Source organism: Lytechinus variegatus, chromosome 4 (assembly GCF_018143015.1).
Source record: "Lytechinus variegatus isolate NC3 chromosome 4, Lvar_3.0, whole genome shotgun sequence".
Taxonomy (NCBI): domain Eukaryota; kingdom Metazoa; phylum Echinodermata; class Echinoidea; order Temnopleuroida; family Toxopneustidae; genus Lytechinus; species Lytechinus variegatus.
The window spans coordinates 10,010,468-10,036,029 of record NC_054743.1 but is presented as its reverse complement, the minus strand read 5'-3'; the positions used below and the strand labels follow the sequence as shown (position 1 = coordinate 10,036,029).

General features: G+C 36.4%; 1 protein-coding gene across 1 annotated transcript; it reads right to left on the bottom strand.

Annotated features, from left to right (window-relative positions):
- Window positions 1-365: 365 nt before the first annotated feature.
- Window positions 366-25,253, bottom strand: LOC121413340. The gene is made up of 17 exons (XM_041606125.1): window positions 25,157-25,253; window positions 17,479-18,072; window positions 16,393-16,643; window positions 13,352-13,536; window positions 12,081-12,300; window positions 11,699-11,782; window positions 11,063-11,174; window positions 10,411-10,584; window positions 9,745-9,905; window positions 8,713-8,815; window positions 6,682-6,806; window positions 5,452-5,658; window positions 4,520-4,732; window positions 4,060-4,260; window positions 2,736-2,960; window positions 1,764-1,941; window positions 366-1,268 (listed from the first exon to the last, which is right to left on the bottom strand). Exons 2-17 carry the CDS (start codon window positions 18,044-18,046, stop codon window positions 1,096-1,098), a joined length of 3,180 nt encoding a protein of 1,059 aa, XP_041462059.1. The 5' UTR covers window positions 18,047-18,072; window positions 25,157-25,253; the 3' UTR covers window positions 366-1,095.
- Window positions 25,254-25,562: the final 309 nt, after the last annotated feature.

Genomic DNA, 25,562 nt, shown 5'->3' with positions numbered 1-25,562 from the left:
CAAGAGAGGGCAGCATAACATTATCTCCCATTAGTACTCAAGTTTCCACTGAGAGCAAATCTGTGGAAAATGGACACAATTCACCGTTCTGTTGCCGTTTTCAAAGAGAATACAAAAGGGCTATAAACAGGGAAAGAACATGGCTAAAGAATGGCAAGTTTAGCACATGACAAATTAAGCCAAATAGAAAAGCCGACACTGGGAAATTTTTCAAGTCTCTTCATAATACACATTGGTGCCAAAGAGCAGACCTGCCGACCTCTGCAAATGAAAAACTGTATTTTGTAATAAAAAAAACTGTATTTTTCCCCAAAAAGTGTATTTCATAATAAAATGCTTGGCGCATTTGCTCATCGCGACGCTCAAGCTGCATGCAAGCTAAAATGCGCACTTCTCTTGCAGATGAAAAAAAACATTGAAAAATTTGTATATCTTCACCCTGTTTTAACGAAATGATTGAAAAAAAAACAAGTTACCTGAAATTACATTGATTTAATAACCATATATGAGTAGGTTTTATGAAATAGAGACATGTAGAGATGATATTTCTCAATAAATTGCGATTTCGTAAAAAAAAAAAAATTCTTACAAAAAACATATTCTTAAAAGTAAAAACACACTGCCGTATTTTGGTTGCAAAAACGTACTGGTTAGCAGGTCTGCAAAAGTAGTATTCCAGACACCAGCAACACAGTCTCCCATTAGCATTCATGTTCAAGCATGTGACAAACTCCTATATTGCAGAACTGGTCCAAAGGCTGACTCCAAAGCTCATCCATGATACATATCAGTGTCCAAAAAAAGCTTTCAACACTGCGACATCATTATCTGCTATCGGGATTCAGATTACAGCATGTGGTGAACCCTCCCATAATTACAGAACTGGCCAGACTGCTTCTGAAGTTCCTCTGTCATAGATGTTGGTGTCCAAAAGAAGTGTACAAGAAACAAGCAACACCATCTCCCATGAGTATTCAGTGGCACACATTTCCATATTGCAGATTTATGCAGAACTAGATTATCAAAACACCGTTTCTGAAGTTCCGTTGTGACATATGTTGGTGACAAAATGAAGTGTCCTCGACATAAGCAACACTATCTGCTATCAGTGTTCAGATTACAGCATGTAACAAACCCTCCCATGTGGCAGAACTGACAGAGGTAGGCTGGCTTCTCTTGCCCCGCCATGATGGTGCGTTTGCATAGCATGCAGGTCTTAGCGTTTGGAAAGCGAGGTCCTTTCAGAGGATGCTGCTGACATCGGTAGGCTGTAAGATTAAGAAACAACATAACATTGGAGGTAATTATAATAATTGAGCATTTGTATTGCACAATTCATACATGTATAAACTCAATTGAGCATTACAATAATGTTATCATTATTACCCCCGGCTATGGCCGTGCTGCCTACAGGCGCCCTGGCATTCGAGGTATTTCTTCCTACTAGGCACCCATTCACCTCACCTGGGTTGAGTCCAGCATAACGTGGGCAAATTTCTTGCCGAAGGAAACATGCCTTGGCTGGGAATTGAACCCACGTCCTTCAGATTGAAAGACAAGAGTCATAACCACTAGACCATGACCTCCAAGATGTTATAATTCAAAAACATATTCCTGATCAATTATAAAAGTAATAAATCTGAAAAAAAAAAAAAAATAAACCTGGCATACATTAATTAGGCACTTAAACCCCTGTATAATATCATAATCATTTGGTGCTGCATATCCTCCACAGCCCAACTTCTATTTCAAATCGTGCTTACCTTTATTGCTGTCTGTCCTGAACGTTTGGTCAACAAAATGGCCACAAAGTACACAGCTCTCTGCATTGCGCCAGACTTCGTTGCCAAAGGCATTACGTTGAGGACCACAGAAATTACAGAGAAAGAGTTGGGTCTGGAATGGTCCCTTTGTATTGATCATCGCTCGACAGCGACAATGCTAGAATTCAAAATAAATTGTATAATTTACGTTGTTAAAAATTGATCAAGAGAAGTTGAAATCAAAAGTTGAGCTAATCAATTGCAATATCATCTTGACCTAAAGCTTATCACATGTGCTGGTGAGACAGAAAAAAAACTTGAAAACATTGTCTTCAAGAGAATAACAAGTCTAGAATGGGTATGTCTTTAGTCGAAACCTGAAGTGAATTGATGTTTAAAAAAGATTAGGCTTCGGAGAACTAACTTGGCGACCATGACTAGTTCTTCTCCCACTTCTCCAGCTTTGACCACTGTTACTACTATTACAACTGCTGCTGCTACTAATACCACACCATCACCATGACTTCTATGACAATAATCAATAATAATAATTGGCATTTATATAGCGCTTTATCAATCTACGACTGTTCAAAGCACTTCACAATATTATTACCCGGTCACTGGATTCAGAGCATTCCAAGCAGCATGTTCGGCACAAACTTGCTAAACCAACCACAATGACGGTTGTTTCCTACCAGTGCCCAATTAGCACTTGGGTGAGAGTGGCAAAGTGTGGATTGATGCCTTGCCAAAGGGCCCTAGGCCATGGTGGGATTCGAACACACGACCCTCTGATTACAAGGCAAGAGTCAGAACCGCTACACCACGGCGCTTCCACAATACTACTAGGCATACCACTACTTGCTATGTATCCCCACCACTACCACCATAACCATCTACATCTACACCGCCATCAGCACCACCACTAATTCTTCTACTACAATGGAGTATATCGCTACTACTAAATCTCACCTTGAGGTAGCCAGATTTGAGGGTTGGTCCCAAGAACCTGCTGCGTTTGTCCTTAGTGAGGAAGTTCACCAAGCGGTCCTTGTCATTGGACTTACTGAGATGGAAGGCTGCATTCTTAGCTGCTAGAGCATCACTGTATTCATACCAGTTCAGGTAGTACTCTGCCATGTGAAGATTGTATTTTGCAAGCTCGGCAGCATCGGCAAGCAAAGTCATTCTCACAACCTGGTAACGACGTGAGTAAAACATTGAAACATAAGAGCAATTTGTTGTGGGGCTGACAAAACCTTGTATATCAAAATTCAAAGATTTTGAGTGCAGCATAGAAAAGGCTGTCTTTTAAAAATATAGCAATGGTGGCAGTCTCATATTGTCTGAAGACAGTCTCCTGATACCTGTGAAGAACTCTTCCAAGGCAAAAGAAGGTTGCTACCAATGTTATAACTCTAAAATCTAGCTTATTCTGAGCTGTCATAAAAATATTTAAATTTTGATGTGCAAGGATTTATCAGCCCACAGGGAAGGGGCATGTTTGCATATGCTTGTTTGGTCCCCTGACATATTTCAGAAACTCTAGACCATAAAGAAAAAAATCACCTTGATGTTTCATGACTTTTTAAGTCTCATAAAACCATATAAACCAAATTCAGGATGCCAAAGTTAAGGGGTTCCGAAGTTATGGAACCTATTGTAAGGTCATGTAAGGCCCCCCAACTAATTGCTCAAAGAATCCACTGAAATAATGTTGCATCTCAAAATTTATAAATACAATTAAACTATCATATTTCTACTTTTATCAGATAAAACAATCCATTTCATTCACAAGATACTTTATAAAATCTATAAAATACACAATTATTTGTTTCATATATCACTGCATTTTATTAGCTGATAACCAGGTAATCTGCATCTCATAAATGCTCTATATATGTACATTTGAAAAGAATAAAGATTGTCTAGGACCAAGATTTAAACTTTTCACCATACAATTGCGTTGAGGGTATGAACAGCCAACACAGGGTCGGAAATTATTTCTATTTTTAGGAGCTATTTTTCTCAGAATTTTCGGAGCTATTTCTTTCGTTTGAAGGGCTATTATTAGGGGTAAAAGTAATTGTGCAGTAAAAGTAAATATCATTCTTCTGCCGCAGTTAGAACATTGATTTTCTAAAACGTCTTGAAAATTGTTTGGAACAGATCTTGAGGCAACTCTACAAAGAATGGCTGCCCCAAAGTATATGGGGGGGGGGGGTTAGGGGCAATTTGAGCTGTCATCACAGAAAAATCGCCTTCATGTATGTCCTATGCTAAGACAAGATCTTACCCATCCAATAGCATGATGGAAGAATGTGATGCATTCCACCTTGCACATACCGCTGATTCTCCTGAGGAATGGTTTGAGGGTTCTTCGTACCATGGCAAGGTGTAGCTTAGGTATGGGTGTCTTGGTCTCCATGTCCCCTAGGAGACACTCTAACTCCTGTTCTGTGAGACCTTTCATGCAGCACTCCAGGAAGCAAAGAGTCTGGACAAGAGGAAGACAAAAGAAGTTAATATTGAATACTAATTACAATCACTGACTCTTTCAGGTCTTGCATTAACCAAAGGCGATAACTGCGATGAAGCCTTTCTCTAGATCTGACCTTAATTAACCCGGTTATTTTTATGTTCTCGATATCTGTAGGGTATCTAACATGTCATTCCAAGATCCAAGAATGGTATAAATCAACAACTAAAAAACACAACTCTTCACAGGTACCTACACACTTAAAGATATTCTTTACCTTCTCAACTAAACCTGTCTCATCTTCTGATCTCAATCTTTGCAGGATGTCACGCACCAAACCTTCTAGGCTATCTGGTAGATCCCTGATCAGTGCAGTCAACGCTTCAAATGCCCCAAATACTCTCAGTTCTTCACAGGCTAGAGCTAGCCACAGAGCATTCTCAGCTCCGGGAGAGCGTGTCAAGATTTCCAACTGCTCTGGATCAAGTTTCTGAAGGTCAAAGAAGGGAGAAAAAAGACCTGATGAAATTGACAGAACTTTTTCAATTTTGCAATAACAAAATTGATATCAATGTTCAAAATGTATGACAGGCTGACCCGATATGTCATGGATCATTGTGGTGTAGAAGTTCTGACTTTCATCTTGCACTGAGAGGATTATGTGTTCTTATCCCAGCACAGCCTTGTGTCCTTTGGCAAGCCGTCAATCCACTTTGCCACTCTTCACCCAGGTGTTAAATGGGTACCTGGTAGGATGCAAAAGCCTATGCCTATCAATCCAGTTTGAAAATCTTGTTGGAATGTTCCCCAGAGAAAGGAGAAATAAATGGTGGTGATTTTTTACCAAATTGCTAAGAAAGCATGAATGCTTACAAGCAACAAGAGAACGAACAGCTTATGGTCTTCTCTGAGAGACCTGCTAATGAGGATAAATGCCTTACCTAAGGGCATTAGCGCACTAAGTGGTTATCGAACCCGGGTCACCGGAATCCGAATCCCCCACTCTGCAGACTGAGCTATCGCGCCTCTGAGATAGTGCATAGATTGTGTGCGGGCAAGTCAGGAACCAAAGAAAGGGGTAATAATATATCTCTAAAGCACTGAGAGACAATGTTCTGCTGTACAAAGTGCTATATAAAAGCAGAATATCATTATCAAGTCATATCTTTAAGTGTTTAGAAGCATTAGCAGGTAAACTATAACACTCACCTTGTTGTACTGGTCAAAGAAGTTCTCTACAATGGTCACTCGAGCACAATGGTCAAGATGACCAAGCTCAAGGTACTGAATAGAGGGTACCTTGGCTTTAATTTCCTTCATTTTATGTTCCTCTTGGACGAGACTGAATACCATGTAGACATCACCCTCTAGAGAATCAGGAATCCAGTCTGACCAACTAGCATCATCAAGTTGCAACTAGAAAGGTTTGAGATTGGAGATCAATAATTGTATTGTTTAATAAAGAAATAAGAATAATTGTACATGATTGCATAATTTCTATATGTACACGTACATACTCAATTGTGCATTACAATACTTAAAAGGTGAAATAGTTCACAAGATAAGTATACAAAAGTATGATAAAGTTATAATTACTGGAAAAGGGAAGTCTACTGTCTCTACAAATTATATAACAAAAAGAGATTTTTTAAAAACTCCCTTGACAAGGTAGGTGCTTAGTTTTGGACAAGGTAATAGATAATGCTTTTCTTATTGAGGAAGGGATATCAGAGTAACATCATTTTCCTCTTTTTTCCAATGTATCTTTTGACAAATATACATTACATTGTACATGTATACGGTAGACTATTAGTAAAACTTTTATGTAATTAGCACTTTTCAGTCAGGTTCCATAACCAAATTGACTGCACATTTCTTCAAACTTCCTTTTTCTTTCTTTCATCTTATATCATTCCATTGCCTGGTGGTGTACCAATCAATCAGCATATACTGTATTCCATTTATGTAAACTTTTCACATAACTCCATAGCAGGGGTGTGAGTGGTCACAAATAAAAAGATCTGAAAAAAGCTGAAGAGTGTTGAAAAGGTCTGAAAGAGAAAGAGCTCCCATATTTTTTGTACAGAGGAAAGCCAAACATAAGCTGAAATTCAGCTGAAAATCAAAACAAAAAAATCTGAAATCAGATAAAAATCTGAACTCTCACACCCCTGGTCCATAGACAGAAAGGGAAATTAAAAGGATGATAGAATTTAGTTTATCATAGCAGTAAAAGGAGACATGAATGCTCAAACATTAACTACAGAACTTATCAAGTGATCAATACTACGGCACATTAGATTACGTTTAATACTGGCAACTGCACATACTTTGTGTAGTTATCAAGCTTCATAAAGTTTTGAGCAAGTATTAATGTAATGCTATTATCTTCTCCGTTGGAAAAGGGTAAATTTGACTACAAATGTAAATTTGATTTACCTGAGTTAAATCATCAATGACGATGACAAGCTGTTTTCCTTCATCCGTGTATTCTTTGAGAAGAGTTCTACTCAACTTGACCACATTCTCTGTCGACATGTCTTTCAAATTAGATATTCTCTCATCTAAAGGACGAAAAAGGCAACTAATTTGAACTAACTTGCATCACAGTTGTTGAACTGATCAACGTTGCACCCATGGGCATGGGTGCAAATGATTATCTTTTGTGTTTGAGGAGGGAAGCACCAATATGTTGCCCCCCCCATGAACGAAGGATAATCCTCTGCGCTGATCCCCATGATTGCACCTAATTGATCAATGTGATATACACTTGACAGATGAATCCAATGGGTCTATACAGAACTAATTTATGTTGCAATGAGCTCCATTGAACCAAGAACTATCAAAACCCTAAATGATTGGAACTGATCTGTATTAAACTGACTTTTATAGAAATTACCTGGGGCCCATTTAAAAAAGGACTTACAACTGTTGTAACTTTGTCATTATGGCAACTACCATGGTAACAGGGCGTAACAGCCAATCAAAATCAAGGTTACCATGGTAGTCGCCATCATGGCAAAGTGACAACAGTTGTAACTCTAAATGAAATGGGTCCCTGTAATGCTAAGGTTTGTATTGCATTAACAACACCAAAGTAATCAGTATTAGATTTTAATAACTAAATCTATATCTCACTGATTTACAGTGAATAAAAATGACTTAATCACCGTATTTTCCGGTGTATAAACCGCCCGTTTTTTCCGGCCACTTTATAATCTTGAAATATTGGGTGCGGTTTATACACAGAAACAACAAAATTTCGTCGGAAAATTGACCATGTTTTGTCTGTAAAATTGGATTAGAACCAACAATTATATAGAATATTTAATGTATAATTATTTGTTGGTTACTGAAAATAGGGAGTATATTTTGCGAGTTTTCTTTGAAAAATCTTCTTTGTAAAGATTGGTTTATATTATTTATTAAACTACTATCAATTTAAAAAAAAAATATTTAAGAAAAAAAACCTAATTGTTTTGTGATAAAAAAAATTTTTTCAACTAAAATTGCATGGGAAATGCTCTTCAATAGGCATGCAATCGTAATCGATCATAATCGGTTATTAAAAAGGCAATAAATAATGTCCTTTATTCTTTATTTCTCTCGTTTTTCTCTCAATAATAAAAAAAAAACTTTCCATTTTTATACCATAATGTTGATATTAAAAATGCTTTTTTATGGTCACCTTTTCCTTAAAAAAACCCTGTTTTTTTGTAATGAAAACTTATTTTTTACACCTAAAAAGTGCATTGAAAATGCTTTACAATAGGCATGTAATCATAATCGGTTAGAAAATAGGCAATGAAAAAATGTCCTCCATTAATTTTTTCCCCTCACTTTCTCTCAACATTTTTGTTTTCTTTTTCCGTTTTTAGACTATAAGTCTGATATACAATACTGCCATTTTATGGTCTTTTTTTCTTTATTCTACAAAAAAAAATTATATTCTTTGAAAAATAAAGTTAAAGAATAAAGTAACCATTTTTTAAATACAAAAATTAGTAATATATCTTTGGGTCTGTCAAGGATTGTTAGTAAAATTTGCTAATCCAAATAAATACTAATCTCGGTTTGCCTTTTTTTTTTAGAGCCTCCCGATTTTGGGGGTGCGGTTAATACACATCAGCGGTTTATATTCCGAAAAATACGGTATCTTAAAATTGACAATAGAATTGATCTCCACATTATGCACATTTTGTCTGTGCTTCTGTTATAAACAGTTTGTGACTAGTCTGCTGTGCAAACCCTTTACTCAGGTGGTCTGAGAAAGTTTTATATGTGCTAGTCTTGTGTGAAAACCCACTTGTTGAACAAAGTTTCAATAAGAGTATGCTCCATTAAGCTTTTTTGTGTCTGAAGCTTTTAACTGTGCGAATGCAAACACATTTATTTTCAGTTCTTCAGGAAATAAAAGATGATCATGCAAAGTCATGCAACTGATCACTCACTGACTGGGAGACACCTCACCTTCAGAGGGCGCCAGATAGTGACACAACCTTGCAAGCATCTTGGTCAGGCTAAGACTGTCCCCACTGCAACCGATAAGGTGGAAGAATACATTCAGACCAGCCTGTCGTGGGAAATGGAAGGGGAAAGGGTAAAACAGTTTTTATATCAAGAGGTTTCATGAGGTTACTAAACTAGGTTTGATTAGTACTCACATAATCCACTCAACCTCCCCTTCCTTTATCTTTATTCACCTTCCTCTTCATCCCTTCACCTTAATCCTTGCATCCTTTCCCCATTCCCATTCTCATCACCCTCTTCCGCCCCTCACCTTCCCCATTTCCCCTTCCGTTCTCTATCCCTCGCCTTCCACCCTCTTCCTTACCACAGACCTGCCAACCTCTGGGAATGAGAAACTGTATTTTTCCCAAAGAAAGTGTATTCATAATAAAATGTGTGGCTCACTCGCTCATCGCGGCACTCAAGCTGCATGCGCACTGCTCTTGCAGATGAAAAAAAATAAACATGAGTATATCTCACCCTGGTTTTAACAAAATGATTGAAAAAAAAACCAAGTTACCTGAAATTATATTTTTAAAAACTTTTTTTTACAAAAACGTACTTTTAAAAGAAAAAACGTACTGCCGTATTTTGGTTGCAAAAACATACTAAATACGCCAAAAACGTACTGGTTGGCAGGTCTGCTACCTTCCATCTCCAATACCATCACCACAAACATCACCCCTATCCATTCCCATTCACCCTCCCCATTCCCCTTTTCCTTCCCCCCTCCACTTCCTTCTCTTCCACCTTCCCTTCCCTCCATCCCTACCCTATCTCTCCAGTAACATCCTTAATCCAAGATAACAGGGATCTCTCTTATTCTGGCTAAAGACATTTGGAATCTCAATACCATCCTCAATCCAAGATAACAGTGATCTCTCTTATTCTGGCTAAAGACATTTGGAATCTCAATACCATCCTCAATCCAAGATAACAGTGATCTCTCCTATGCTGGCTAAAGACATTTAGAATCAAGATGATTTTCTTCACCTGTTTAGCTTCCATGATGAATCTAGCCATCAAGGAGGATTTTCCCTGGCCGGACTGGGCTACCACGGCAATGGGAAAATGCCGAGTCTTGTTCTCTTTTTCACTCTCCTCTTCATCCTTCTTTTCATTACTTTCCGGTTCATTCTTCTCTTCTGCTTCACCTTGAAGAATAAAACAATGAAAAAGAAATGAAAAAAAGCATGTAGGCAACTAGACTCCCTTAACTTTCACAACTAAAGTCATCTCCAACATATATTTAATTTGGTAAAGTCTGTAATAGAATATCTGGATTGGAATTATTCAGTTGTGATCTATTTCCCGTTGGTACTTTAATACAGTTGAATAATTTCCCAGTATTAGCCTAATGAATGGTGGGTACACAGGTATGAATGTGCAAGTGATTAATAAAAAGATTAAATTCAATTCCATTCCATCTCAACTACAGCATCTATATAATACATATACAATTCAGAGAGTGATCATTGTACATGTACATGAAAAACAGACAAACAGCTGGAATGTTCATGTTTACAAGTAGAGGTACAACAAATGACACATTTTAATAATCTGTTACATAAAATCTGCCAATTAATGAAAATAGTCATAAATCACTGTAACTCTAGATAGATTATGGTTTAGAAACATAGAGTGATAAATTTTACTCACAAAGGACTTGTTTGCATTTTTCAGGATAGAATCTAGTCTGCCACTGATCTGCCAGACTTTCTTTGGAGTAATCTCCGGCACCTGTCACATAGTCTTGCAGATATTTGATTTCTCTTTCCCGGCCATAGATCAACTGACCCTTGTGACCAAGATACAGAGTCTGACGATCATTTTCTGTTTGGAATGAAATAGAAATGCAGAGAATAAATACTTGATTGGAACTAATAGCAATATTCAAAATTGAAGGTACACTCAAGCTGCTATCATTCATCTACAAGAATGGCTTATCATCAGCAGCATCATCATCATTTTTGTAGTTTTTATTCTCATTATCATCACCACCACCACCACCAGCACTTTCAACGACATTATCATCATCACCATCATCATCATCATCTTCATCATCATCATCATAATCATCATCACCACCATCACCATCACTATCATCATCATCATCATCATCATCACCATCAACATCATCATCATCATCATCTCCATCATCATCACCATCATATCACCATCATCAACATTATCATCACTAATATAATCCCCATCATTACTATCGTCATCATCATCATCAGCAGCAGCAGCACCCCCACCATCACTAACATGACCACCACCATCATTATCATCACTTTAATATTGTCCTCACCTTGCTCTTCTGGTGTGAGTTCCACAGCTTCCTTGGGGTATTTACGATCGATAACAAACTTGAAGTATTCAAGGACCCCCTGCCCAAATTTTTCCAATCCAACAAGTTTAATCTGAAATATAAATGAAGATATGAATGTTTACAAAACAAGTGGAATGCCTGTGGCAGTCTCGCCTGCATAACAAGATTTGATAAAGCAGCAGCAGTCCTGACTTTGAAAACAGCTACTGAATAATTATTCACAAAAGAAACATTAATATGATAATAAAATACTGTCCATTGACCCAAAATGATCTTTGACCATGATCATGTAATCATTTATACTTGATTACCCTTATGTCTATGTTTCATGTACTAGATCCATAAACTTTTTAAGTTGTGATGCCAATTCAACAAACTATACCCCCAACATGACCAAAGTTCATTGACCTAGAAGACCTATGCAGGTGAGACAAAAATGATGAAAATTTTTTAGAAACATACATTACAAGATTGCTTGGGGACCGATCTACATACCTAGATAATTATACTTAAAGTTATAAAAAACTAAACTTAAAGTCATAGACATTACACTTTAAGTCCCCCCCAAAAAAAACACACTTAAAGCCAAGAGAAGTCTTCTTAAAGTATACTTACACAACTCGTATCTGATGGGTCATACTGACAGGTGTAATTGTGTGCTTGCTCTGGAAATCTTGAGGCTAACTTTGTCCTCAATCTCTGTCAATCAAAGGAAAATAAAATGATTTCTAGAAAAAATAATATATGGAACTAACATTTCAGCTAACATTGTAACTTTCAGCCAAAACATGTATCTCTCTAATAATGTCACTGGTTGTTATTAAATGAAATTACAAGGTTGAATCCTACAATAAATGAAAGAAATGGTAAAAAAAAGGAAAGCATCCACATAATGGACAGGAGAAATTTCATTATGGAAATAAAACTATTTTACTGCCATTTCAATGTCATCTTATAATCGCTCAGTAATTATCCTCCATTCGGAATGGAATCTTACATCAATCTGTCGAAGGCCAAGATCAGTGGGGTCTGCAAACCTTGCCTTCACATCATCCGGCATGTCTTCCACCTCTCTCAGGAAAAAGGCAGCGTTGCGGTTGCAGAATCGGTAAGCCCCGTGGAGGATCTCCATGTGGGTGATAGAGCTGTTGCCGACCCAGTCATACTTCTTAGCTATGTCTTCGGGGACATCGTCTTTGGTAGGAACCCAGCCATATCTACAGACAGGAAGTCAACAGGAAAGGGAAAAAGGATACCGGATTTATAACATTTCATCCAAACTACTACTTTCAGCCAGAATTTTAGGATTGTTCAGACATGACATGAAAAATCAAAGCTTGATACCGAGGCACAATGTCAGAGCATAGGCATCATGTTTGTGTTCATGGTCAATGGGAGAGTGAGGCATCCAAGAATTCTATAGAGGTAGAAGATATCTCTTGTTGCATGGTGACAAATTTCTATAAAGTCATCGCAAATTTTGTCCAAGGATGCCTGGACTAACTCATCACACCAATTCAAATAACCTGTGATACCGTAATGAAATCATTATGATATCATGGACAGGTGCTTGGAAGAAATTGTAATTTAATCATTATGGCATCATTATGCTATCTTTGGAAGATCTGTTGAGACCTGAACCATGTAATTCATAAGTGGGCCATTTGTAAGAACGCATCTGAACAAGGATTCAGGAAGTCATAAAACTTGCCGTTTTCGTTATTGTTTTCACCTTATTGACTCACATGCATGTACATCCTGTTTGGCTTCAAGACAAAGCTCCTGTTTTGCAGAATTTCTACAATGTACTCAGTGATCTTAAAAATAAGCTAAATGAATACAGATAAAACCCCCACAAAAAACCCTATGAATAGGATGGCATCAATTTCATACACGTATGAAATGTAACATGTAACATACATGTAACAGCCTCAATTTCATACCCATTGAAATCAGAGGGTCATGTGCTCGAATCCCACCGTGGTCTAGCGTCCTTTGACAAGGCGTTAATCCACACTTTGCCACTCTCCACCCAGGTGTTAAATGGCTACCAGGTAGAATGTGGAAGCCTATGTAGTATGCCTAGCAATTGAGTCTTGAACTCTTGTTGGAATGCTCCCCGGGGAGTGGAGAAGGTGTATACATTGTATGCGGGCATGCAAGGATCCGATGACCAGGGTAATAATATGCTATAAAGCGCTTTGGGCCATTGTGGGAAAAGCACTATATAAAAAAAAATAGCTATTATTATCATGAGCTGTTCCTGACCTTTCACCAAGCATGTTAAGGAAGAATGGTTCTCCCTCCGTATCTTCATGGCATCGGTCAATCTCCTCCATGCAGGTGCAGAGGACTGTCCGCGTCGTCGAGTCTCGCGGCACGCCCCATCGTAAGTCACACTCGATAAAATGGATCCGCCGTTTCTCACACCACTCGCGTAGCTCAGGAAACACCTGGTGGTATATAAAAAAAATGATGGAAAATGATGGCAATAAAACTGAAATATGCAACAACAAAAGTAATAACAAACTTACAAAGGTAATGATATCAATAATGATTATCATCACCATAATCAAAGTAATATTAGTATAAAAAATAGTAATTAAAAATGATGACAACAAAATGATATCAATTTAAATAATGACATAAAATAATATCAATTTCACAACATAATTACAACAGTTAGATTTATATATTGCTTGATACTTTGGTTCTACATGCAATCAGTATCACAATGTAAATGTGAAAAGTGCATCATCTCCATCATCTAAATTATTCAAGTACATGTACATTCAAGCATACACAATGCTGAAGTCTATTCTATAGAGTCATTCTAAGCCAACCTAAAGACATGTATCTGTTCTCATCATATTTCAAATAACACCCCCCCCCCCCTTTCTGTGTGATAATTCCCTCTGCACCTCTGAATAGGAAACTGGAGAGAAGGCACACTCTAAATGCTACAATGTATATTATTATCAAAGCATTAAAACAAGGCATGCTGTACAGTGTATGTATGATTCATTTTCATGTATTTACCTGTACAAGGACATTGTACATTTTAACCAATTATTTATCCAAACCCACTCAATATATCCTTTATTTTTATCCCAGCACCCACTTTATACCATTCCAAACACTGATTGTATAAAAAAAGACAGTTATCCTACAAGGCCTTGAAATGTGTCATATCAATGAATAGAGAAATAACTGCAGTAGGCCTATATTATTGCTTTGCACAGCAATTGTTAACAACAGAGAGATAGATTTCCTTGCAAGTTTTAAGCAATTTTTACACTTTCATGAATGAATTGAATACACAGGTGAGGACTAAAATATCAAAATACAATGCATAATATATGTCCTTGATCTGCATTGTCCCTATTCACTAGCAAAATACTGCGATGCAAAACTGAAACAAACAAATTAGAAAATTTGTACAGGTACATGTAGTATCTGCTGCAAAAGTATATCTTGCCTGCATCTTTTTTTATTCTCCTGTTTCATTGTTGGTGCTGTTGTTGTCTTGTCTGGTCAACATATACATGTACATGTATTCAATTGTATACTAGAAAATTCTACTAAAACATGATATTGAATGACAAGTCCACCACAACAAAAAGTTGATTTGAATAAAAAGAGAAAAATCCAACTTGTAAGCATAACACTGAAAATTTCATCAAAATCGGATGTACAGTACATGTAAAGTAAGAAAGTTATATTTTGAAGTTTGCTTTATTTCACAAAACAGTTATATGCACATCCTGATCAGTATGCAAATGAGGAGACTGATGACGTCATCCACTCACTATTTATTTTGTATTTTATTACATGAAATATGCTAATTTTCTCCTAATGTCAAGTGAAACAACAATTCTGAACATGAAGAAAAATAGCATTTTGTAATACTACATGTATATGGTTCAGTCAAGTTGGTCCTTATTGTCAAATCTTTAAAAAATGAAATATTGTATAATTCAAGCAATAAAAACAAAAGAAATATTGAGTGATGGACATCATGGACTGACTCATTTGCATATCACTGTGTTGAGAAAAAAAAGCGAAACTTTAAAATGCCATTTAACTTTTTTATTTTACATCCGATTTTGATGAAATTTTCAGTGAAATGCTATTTTTATTTTTCTCTATTTATTCAAATCAACATTTTCCTGGGGTGGACATGACCTTTAAAGAAATTCAACTAGTGTTGTTGCTATCATTAAGGTAGCAGCTCTACTAAGTATACTGGTCATACAGTTAAGATCCTTACTTTCTCACTTTAAGTAGAAAATATAAAATATCATTCAACCATTGAAAGAATTAATTCAAGAGCCACTTTCCATTTGATTCATTTGTGCATGTATATACGTGTATCTTTCTAGTTGGAATCATGAAAATTTACATAGTATACATTTATGTAGGTCGGCATGTTATCCATAAGTTTGGATGGGGAAATTGTGGATGTGGATTCAAAGGTACGCATGTAACCATCTCTTTGTAAACAGATAAAGGATATTATTTATTTGCATAGTCATTCCAAAGAAATGTTTGCATACCATTCACAAATAATTTTTTGCTGTAAAAGTAAACAAAATAGCTACAGTACATGTACCTTCACAGTTTAAGGCAAATACCAGGATCATATTCAGAACCATTATTTATTATAAATAGACCCGGGGGGAGGGGGCCACTTCCATTCAAGAGTGGATACCATGTACGACCATGGGGTCTCCAAAAGCACCCTAAACACGTAATTTCCATATTCTGAAAATGTACCCCTTAACAAATATTGGCGTGTGAAACCCTACCCTGAACAAATATTGGAAACAAAATGATACTCTTGGTAAATATTCCCTGAAATGAACCCCTAAACAAGTACAGGAATGTTTTATTGTTACGGGTCCTTCTTCGTCGGCATTACCTTATTTGGTTTAATACGACCCCACCTTCTACACCTCGCGCAAATCGGACTCTAAACACGAAGTGCTGGGGCAAAAAGGACATCCTAAAAAATAAAACATTTAATTTTGTTTTATCATCCTTGCAAATTCGACTCTAAGCATGTAATTTTCCTAGCGAAATAGATACCTTTTTTGTGTTTTTTATACCCTTATCACGTTACGTACGTAACGTGCCCTATCGTGAAAAAGATATCCTTTTTACGTATTTTTTTGGTCGTGCATGGTAGCCACTCGTCAATGTAAAAGTGCCCCCCCCCCCCCCGGGTAAATATAGTACATTCTGCTATTGACATTTCTTTCTGCATCTCTTTCTCTCTCTCTCTAAAATAGAAATAAAGATAAATTTACCTTCTTGACCAATATTTCTCTCTCATTCTGAAAATCATGAAAAGTTGAAGACACAAAGAGTCTAACAACCTTCCATCCGGTCAGTGTCTGGGTTAGATTGGTGTGAGACAATGGATAGAGCAGACATTGGTCATCGATCTCACTCCAAACCTCATCCACCACCTCATTGACGGTGGTTGCGTTGGTGGGCCACGGCCATTTGGTTGGGGTAGGGTGAGATGGGGGAGGCTGATTGTGCGCACCGTGAGATACTGAATGGAATTAAAGAAAAATAATAATAATGTCCATGTACAAATGAAGTAGAGGAAATAAACCAACTTTATTCATTATTTATTATTTTTTGTCTTCTTTTACCTAGGGGTGAGAAGGGGGAGGCTAATTGTCTGCACCATGATAAAATGAATGGAATCAATAATGATCATGGTAATAAAGAAATAATTCTGATTGTAAAAGTTAGCAGTTTGGGACATTGGGAAAAAGATTTATAAAAACTTACATGTAGCTGGCAAAACTATTGTGAAATGCAATACAAAGGATATTTTGCGTCACAATCATATAGGAAAAAAATACATGTAAAATGCGTAGCAAAATTATAATGTAACTCTACAACATTCCAACTTCGCTTTTTCTATACTGCAATATTTGAGTTACAATACTGGCATTCAAACTTAACAAGAATAACTTTTAAGGTTCCATTTTCATATCTGCCATTATCATAGCAATACAGTGTATCTACGCACTTTACAGATTACCAGGGGCCGATTGCACGAAAGGGTCTTTGCAAGGACCGTCTTTCGTGTCGCCCATCTTTTATGAAAGGCTGTATGCAGGGTAATTCTGAAATGTATGATAAACAAATAAAATTCAATAGCTAGCATTTAATTCAATTTGTATATGATTTCATGATATATCACATCATGTTATAAATGAATATTTTGTTTACTTCAACGGATGAAGAAAATATGTTTGCAGGTAGTTTATCTAAAATGCGTTTCACATGGCGCATCATAATAAATGGGCGACACGAAAGACGGTTCTTGCAAAGACCCTTTCGAGCAATCGGCCCCAGGGTCATTAGAAACTTACCCTGTGCCCCATGGCTGATTCCTCCAGTCTGCTTTGCAGAGGCATCATTATCTTTTTCCTTGCTTATTGGATCCTGTTTTTCTCCGATGACAACATCCTCATCCTTTTCCTTTTCTTTAGCTGTTCTTGTCTCCTTCTCACTAGCCTCCTCTTTCAAATCTATCCCCTCATCATTCAGATCTTCTCTTTCTTTTTCCCCTTCTTTCATCTCTCCTGCATCACCCTTTGGTCCAACTGCAATTTCCTTGTCAGATTCATATGCCTTTGAGGTATCGTCAAGAGTCCTTTGTGCTTCCTTTACCTCCTTAACTTCCTTCTCCTTCAACTTCTCACCATCCCCTTCTACAGCCTTTCCCCTCTCTTCTGCAGACCCGTTGCAAGCACTATCCCTCTTTTCAATCTCATCCTTCCTATCTGATTCCCTGCTGCCTTTCTCCTTGTTCTCTATCGGCTGTTCCAGACCCCCAGATAGGTCAGTGGCATAGTATGATCCTCGGTTGCTAACGTTGCCGGTTTCACTCCCAGGAAGATGGGATCGAGGACGTGGACGGGAGCGTACATTTCCCATTGTCTCAGGAGATCAAGTGCAGGATTCTGTCAACAAGGAAATGAATAATATTTTGTAAAGTGTACATGATAAACACTTGCAAATCATGATAGAGCAATTCCTAAGATTTGATCAATAAAGTTAAAGGTAAATGCTAGTTTTGGTAACGATATCAAAATGAGTTCTTACAGAATCCAATGAAATGACCACCAAAGTGTGTTTGTATAAATAAAACGCATGTGCCAAAGGATTCTGGAAGAAATTGCGTAATTGCTGAGAAATCAGCAAATAAGCACAGGATTCGGGGAGAGCATCCGGAGAGCGTCGGGCCCGATGCCCTAAGCAATAATTATACATTGTCCCACGTGCGCTTATCTGTGTTGGGGATCTTTGGTGTGAACATGTTTCAGCGTAGATTTCACAAAATTCAGTTAATTTAACTGTACCAGATCTAGATCCTCGATGATATACTGACAATTAAGCCTTGTTTTATAGACTTTCTCATGAAATCAGTGTTTACTGCAACTACTGGAATTTCTCTTTAAGTACAAAGCCTTGGTTAAATAAAATGTATTTAGAATCTGGCATGCCGAGAGGGCTGGAACTGGTACATATAGCATATGAAACAGATTTTTTTATCCGCTGTAAATGTATATTACCTGTACATACAGAGAATTAGAAGTTGTATGGTTTAATTCAGAGTTATTTTTGTTTCCAGTACACTTCAAACCCCCCTCAATCACCCTCTCCCATTCAAAACATATCTCTCTCTACACTGTACTTGTTGCAAAGTATTACATTGAAGAGTGTCAAAGATATTCCAAAGGGGAAAATATCCTTTAGATATATTAATGAAAGTTTATGTCTACTGCAATCACCTTCATTGGGCAGAGGCATTAAAGATAACCAGGGGAGCGTTTCATGAAAGGACTTGTCAGATGTTTTATCCGACAAGTCCTATGTTATCCGACAGTTACTATAGTAACAGTGCTTCTCAACCAATCAGAATCAAGAAAAGATGTCAGATCTGACAACTTGTCGGACGAAAATATTGATGAAACGCTCCCCTGGTATGGATAGAGTTCAAATGAAACTTTTAAAAAATCTTTGGATGAATGTGAATTAAAATAATGTCACGTGGAGGGACTGCTCTAGAAAATGCTTACAACTAGCCAGGTAGATGGTATAAATTATCAGCAGGCAGTGAATATAGACAGGTCCCTGTGTGACTCGGGAGGGAAAAGCATTCTGTGTGTGTGTATTTGAGTTTTGTCAGACATGTATCAATCAGATATGATTATTCACATCTGGGACTGACCTTTAACGTCACCATCCGAAAGACGTGACCAGGGCTCGAACCTCTGCGTCAATTTGTAACTTCCCCACAGCTTGGATTACAGGCGCACGCCACAACACCCAATTCTTTATAGACAGATAGTAGTCTTCTACAGATTTCTCTTTCTCTCCCCTGCTCCCACTATGGTATCCCTCCTCACTCTCTCTGCTTTATTTTGTCAATACGCAAAGATATTTTTTATGCCAATCTTTCTGTAAGTTGCATCATATACAGTGTAAGCTACTTCAGTTCAGATGCAACCAACTGAATAGAGAATGACTGGATGCTGTGAAACATTCAAGGATATGAAATTGATATAATTGTCAGGGATAAGTGTATGAAGAGAAAATTCTAACTGCAATGATTGATTCTAATACATTACTGGAAAAATAAAGGACTAATGAAAATCTAATACCTAGTTCCCACTTCCATGATTCCCCCCACAACTGAAACTGTGATCTTAATCAAGGTATCTTAATCATGTTATAATCATAGTGATCGTATCAGATCAGTCATTGCAAACATACTGATATTTTGGTTAACAGTTCACAAATTCTCATTATCAAATACGGAAAGCAAATTGTGGTGTTCATAATGGATAGCATAACAGTGGGAACAAAGCATTAGGGACATTGAAGATTCAGATTATCAGTGTTTTTGAATTTGAAGAGTAGTTTTATAGGCTACTTCCCTGCCTGAGGAAAAACAAACAGAATATTTCAACATACTGTGTACATCTACATGTACACACTATTTGTGTACTGAGGAGTCAGGACAATTTGATACAAATTATGCAAATGGGATGAACAAAGGTCAATGTCCTCTATAAATGTATCAAATAATGGTGCACTGATGAACAGTAAACTTGGCTCCAATATCAAACTTTAAAGCCTCTTTAGTTTAAGTTTTGGTTTTTCAAATGTTAAAAGAGCTCTCTTGTGAAAAATGCAATTTATAAGATCCAACATAACTATCCCAATTAAAACATCTAAATTATTATTGTGTCTGTTGTAATCAATGCTTATTTTTATTTATTTCTTTATAAGTATAATACACGTCAAAGGGATCTTGTTCGTCAGCCATTTGCAAGAATAAATGTCACTCTGACCACCTTTCATATATCCTGCATTAAAAGGTGGAACAGTTTACCTATTGATATGAAAAATAGTAACTCTTTCCATGTTCAAAAGGTTATCCAAAACTTATTTTACTTTTTTTGCATTTAAGTTGATGACCAATAGGCAACATTGTACTCAGTATGTACATGTGTGGGTTGATGTGGGTGTGTGCGTATATATGTGTGTTTATAAAATAGTTTTCCATTCTAGTTTAGCATCTTAACCTTATATAAATCTTTTTATCTTTTTGTATTTTATAGATTAGTAGGCCTATATATATTTTATGTTATTAGTCATGTTAAGTATTCCAGGGCCCCGCTCGCAAGCCTTGCTATAATCTATTATACATATAAGTTGATCTTTATGAACTCATTTTACATTGAATTTATATATTTATTTTTATTGTAATGTGGCGCTTTTGGTTTTGAATAAATAAACTTCAACTTGAATGCAAATTTGTTATCTACACAAAATTCATAAAAGTATCATTATTTCTACTTTTAGTTCCTGATTTAAAAAAAAACAGAATTCCTACATGTATCACAATACAAGTATGATCAAAATAGTGCTTCTCGCAATTTCCACTGGAAAAAATTTGTAATAAAAAGTAAGACAAAGAAATAGTATAAGATATTGAAAAACAACTAAGATACAATAAGACAAATCTTTAAAGTGCATTTTCTGTAAATCCTATCGAGTGCCTATAAAAAGTCAGTATTAAATGGATACTCCATGCTGACAATATTCATATCTAAATAAATAGAATGAAATTCACAGTGCAAAATGTTGAAAATCAAAATTTCATCAAATTTGTAAAAATAAAAAGTTATTGAACTTTTGAGTTTACATGTAGCAATATTTTGTGAAAATAATTACATGCACATAATGAATATTCATTAGGTTGGCTGATGATGTCACATCCCACTTTCCTTTTTCTAATGTTATTACATGAAATCATAATTGTTTCATTTCTGTCACATGATGTGTCTCCATTATAATGAAATTAGTTGCAGTACATGCACATCAGTTGTTAATCAAATTGTTTTTAAGTTATTGGAAGGAAAATTTTGAATAAACTTAATTTCATATAATACGATACAAAAGAACGAGGGGGATATGACATCATCAGCTTACCCAGTGAATATTCTTGAAGATATGCCTAGAACTGTTTTACCGGAATAATACAAATCTTTAAAATTCAATTTTTATTTGTTATCCGATTTTGATTAAATTTTCAGCATTTTGCTCTGTGAATTTTTCTCCAACATCTTCAGCCTGAAGCATCCCTTTAAGTTCAGAGCTTTATTTAATGATTGACAGCCAAATTCACAGATACATAAATCAAAATTTGAATAATTTTAGCAATTAGCTACACAACTCAGTAGATTATATTGTATAACTTTCATCAGGATCATATGATCAATAGCAGAGATCTGAGGGAGAGGCCAAATAAGCCCCCTCCCCCCTCATCCACAGACTATGTGCTTTATAACAGCTCAGGCAATTTAGGGGTTAATGAAAATGTCTCCCATTACAAATACACAAAAAACCCAAACTGATGAAAACAAAATGAATTTTACCTTCTTTTGTAAAAGTAGTAGGCCTGTAGTGTCAGTGTTTGTGTTCATCCCCTTATTACACTTACACACTTAGCTAAAGTGCTGAATCATTATACATGTATCATAAACTTGCTTATATCTGGCACAATGACACAGCAAAAAAAAATCAAGTCACCTTCTCTCTCTCACTCCCTTTCTCCTTATAAAGCTAAAATTTTCTTAAATATTGCTTGTCTATCCCGATGTACATGTAAGATTTTCTTATTCTTTTTTTCTACTTTAAACTAAAGTCAATTCCTCGTTTTGATAAATCCCCTTTGTTTGTCACTGTACCTGTTCACACATGATTATTAATGTCATTACTGTGAACGTGATATGAAACATGTAATTTATAATCTTACAGGAATATCTATTTTGACGGATTGCCTGTATTTTTTCTTTTTTTTCATATATTTTGATACACCAGCCTTGTGGACTGTACTTTAACGGATGATGATGATAAAAAAAAACACTTCAAATTTAAACTTTAAAGAGAACAAAAAATAGAGTGGAAAAGAGCATAAAAGGAGAGGGGAAGTCATCCAATTGAAGGTAAACAAGCATTTGTGCACTCCATCATCCTGTCAATGGAATTTTATTTGTAGAATTTTAACTTTAATACAGAAAAGCTACCGTACTTGTCCTCAGCATGACAATTAAAAACAAATATTGTAATCACTGCAATAAAAATGCTTTATCTCCCAATCAGTTACAAGCAAACAGAAATTTTATCAAACGGGACAAGATCCTACTTTTAAATTTAATTTTCAGATTTACCCCTTCCCATCATCATGGCCATGGCAGCCATGGCCCATAAAATATTTTTTACTACAATGTAAGAAATATGAAAGAGAAAGAACTATGCAAAGAAGCCTGAAATTAAACAAGCTAATATCAGACCTAGCGACATTATTGGGAAGAAATGCAGATTATAAAGTCATCCTGAATTATGTGAAAAAAAAAGATTTTCGAATAAGTATATTCCACTGATCTCTCTTCTTTTTGTCATGTTTGTTCTGATGATTAGTGATGTTAATTCTTAGAATACTAAAATTGACCTAGCTTCTCATAAAAGTTTGCATAGTATGAAGTACAAAAATGCACAATTTAATGGTGGAGGTAACTAATCTTAATTATAATATATTGCACCTTGCTATATTGACAGGTCAGACTAGTCTATTAACGCCGAGGACAATGAAGCAGGAATTAAGCAACTAGATTCTAACTCGAAAAAAACGACCTGGTGCAGATTATCAGATTGAAGAGCGCCGACTTAACTCCAACACCAACCAACCAACCCATGCCCTTGTCACACTCCGCAACTAGCCAACATCAAATATCATGATATTAATTAACATTATCAATGTCACACACTCAACTACTTGTCAACTCTGTTTGAAGTTCGAACTTGTTTACCTGGGCCTGTCCTTGAAGGCTGCCGAAAGGAATAGAAATTGGTTCTGAATCCGCCCACCCTGTCCTTGATATTAATATGCCCGTACCAACGCCCAGGCCTAGAAAGATAGACAGGAATAACCGTCCTTTCTGGGGATTTATTTAACAATTTCTGACATTTTACTATCATCCCCATTAGCGGAGACAACTAGTCTTGAGGACGCAATGATGATGATTTTTTTTTAGATGTCATATATACTTCATCATTGACGTCTTGACACTCTCTCCATAGACTCTTCAGCGAACGACCAAAACAAAGATGGATTCCCCCAAAAAATCCATCTTTTTAAACCGAAGTTACTAGAAGTTTGTTAATTTTATTAATTCTTACACCTTCCTACGCCTAATGCGTAGGAAGGTTTTAAATATTACTTTTAAAAATGTAAAAAAATGAAGATTTCTTACCTAACTGATGCCGCGTAGACCCCTCGTTCCACATGTAAACAACAGAAATACAATAGCGTCGACCCTTGAACCGCTTATGTATGACGTACTTCCGGAAAGCAATGCCGCCTTAACGAACAATTTAGAGATAAAAAATCTTATTTAACAAATATCAAAATTTATTTTGTGATCATAAATAATTCATATTAATATATATAAATTATTTATGATCACAAATAAATTTTAATATTTGTTAAATAAGATTTTTTATCTCTAAATTGTTCGTTAAGCCGGCATTGCTTTCCGGAAGTACGTCATACATAAGCGGTTCAAGGGTCGACGCTATTGTATTTAGGGGGCCGATTGCACGAAAGGGTCTTTCCAAGGACCGTCTTTCGTGTCGCCCATCTTTTATGATACGCTATAAGCGGGGTGTTTCTGAAATTTATGATAAAGAATAAGATTCGTTAGCTTGCTTTTAAATCAAATTTTTATACAATTTCATCATATATCATATCATTTTTTAAACAAATATTTTGTTAATTTCAACGGACGAATTAAATATGTTTGGAGATGATTTATTTAAAATGCGTTTCACATGGCGCATCATAAAAGATGGGCGACACGAAAGACGGTCCTTGCAAAGACCCTTTCGTGCAATCGGCCCCTGTTGTTTACATGTGGAACGAGGGGTCTACGCGGCATCAGTTAGGTAAGAAATCTTCATTTTTTTACATTTTTAAAAGTAATATTTAAAACCTTCCTACGCATTAGGCGTAGGAAGGTGTAAGAATTAATAAAATTAACAAACTTCTAGTAACTTCGGTTTAAAAAGATGGATTTTTTGGGGGAATCCATCTTTGTTTTGGTCGTTCGCTGAAGAGTCTATGGAGAGAGTGTCAAGACGTCAATGATGAAGTATATATGACATCTAAAAAAAAATCATCATCATTGCGTCCTCAAGACTAGGAGACAACGCAGTTCAGCGGAACAACCAAATAGTACAGAACAGAGATCCCGACCCGGGAGCCAGCAGCGGTCGGCCGTCGGTTGACCGACTGTCTCGCACCATGCCCAGGCCATGGCATGGGCATGGGATGGGCAAGGCCGTGGTGCTCGCATCGCCCACACAATCACTGCTCGGTGCTCATGAAGCCTTAAAAGGCGAATTGCCAATATGTGTTTTTCTGAAACCGTGAATCCTTATGTTATTGCAGAAATTTGATGATGATTTGCCTACCTTATATCAGATTGAGCATCACTAGAATTTAGATATATGCGAAGAGTTACGAACAAATTGTTAAGTTTACTCCCTTTTGCTCTTTACTACTAAATAGTCTTGTGATCGTCAGCTAGCGTATGCTGTCTTCAAATGAGCCAAATATTGAAAGATGGAAAATATGAATTTTGCAGGTTCGCAGAATGAGTGGTTCCGGTGGAAGTGGCAGAAAAAAAAACCAGATGTAGGGGGAACATCTAGTCTATTTCTCACTTAAAAATTAATGGGAGCTCGATAGTCGAGCTAATTTTATTTATTCATTTTTTTTGGGGGGGGGATTCAGACCTTAAAACCGGACATCTAAGATGTTATCTATGGATTTTTCTCTTTTTATTAAAACATTTTTTTTAACAGATGTAGGGGGAAC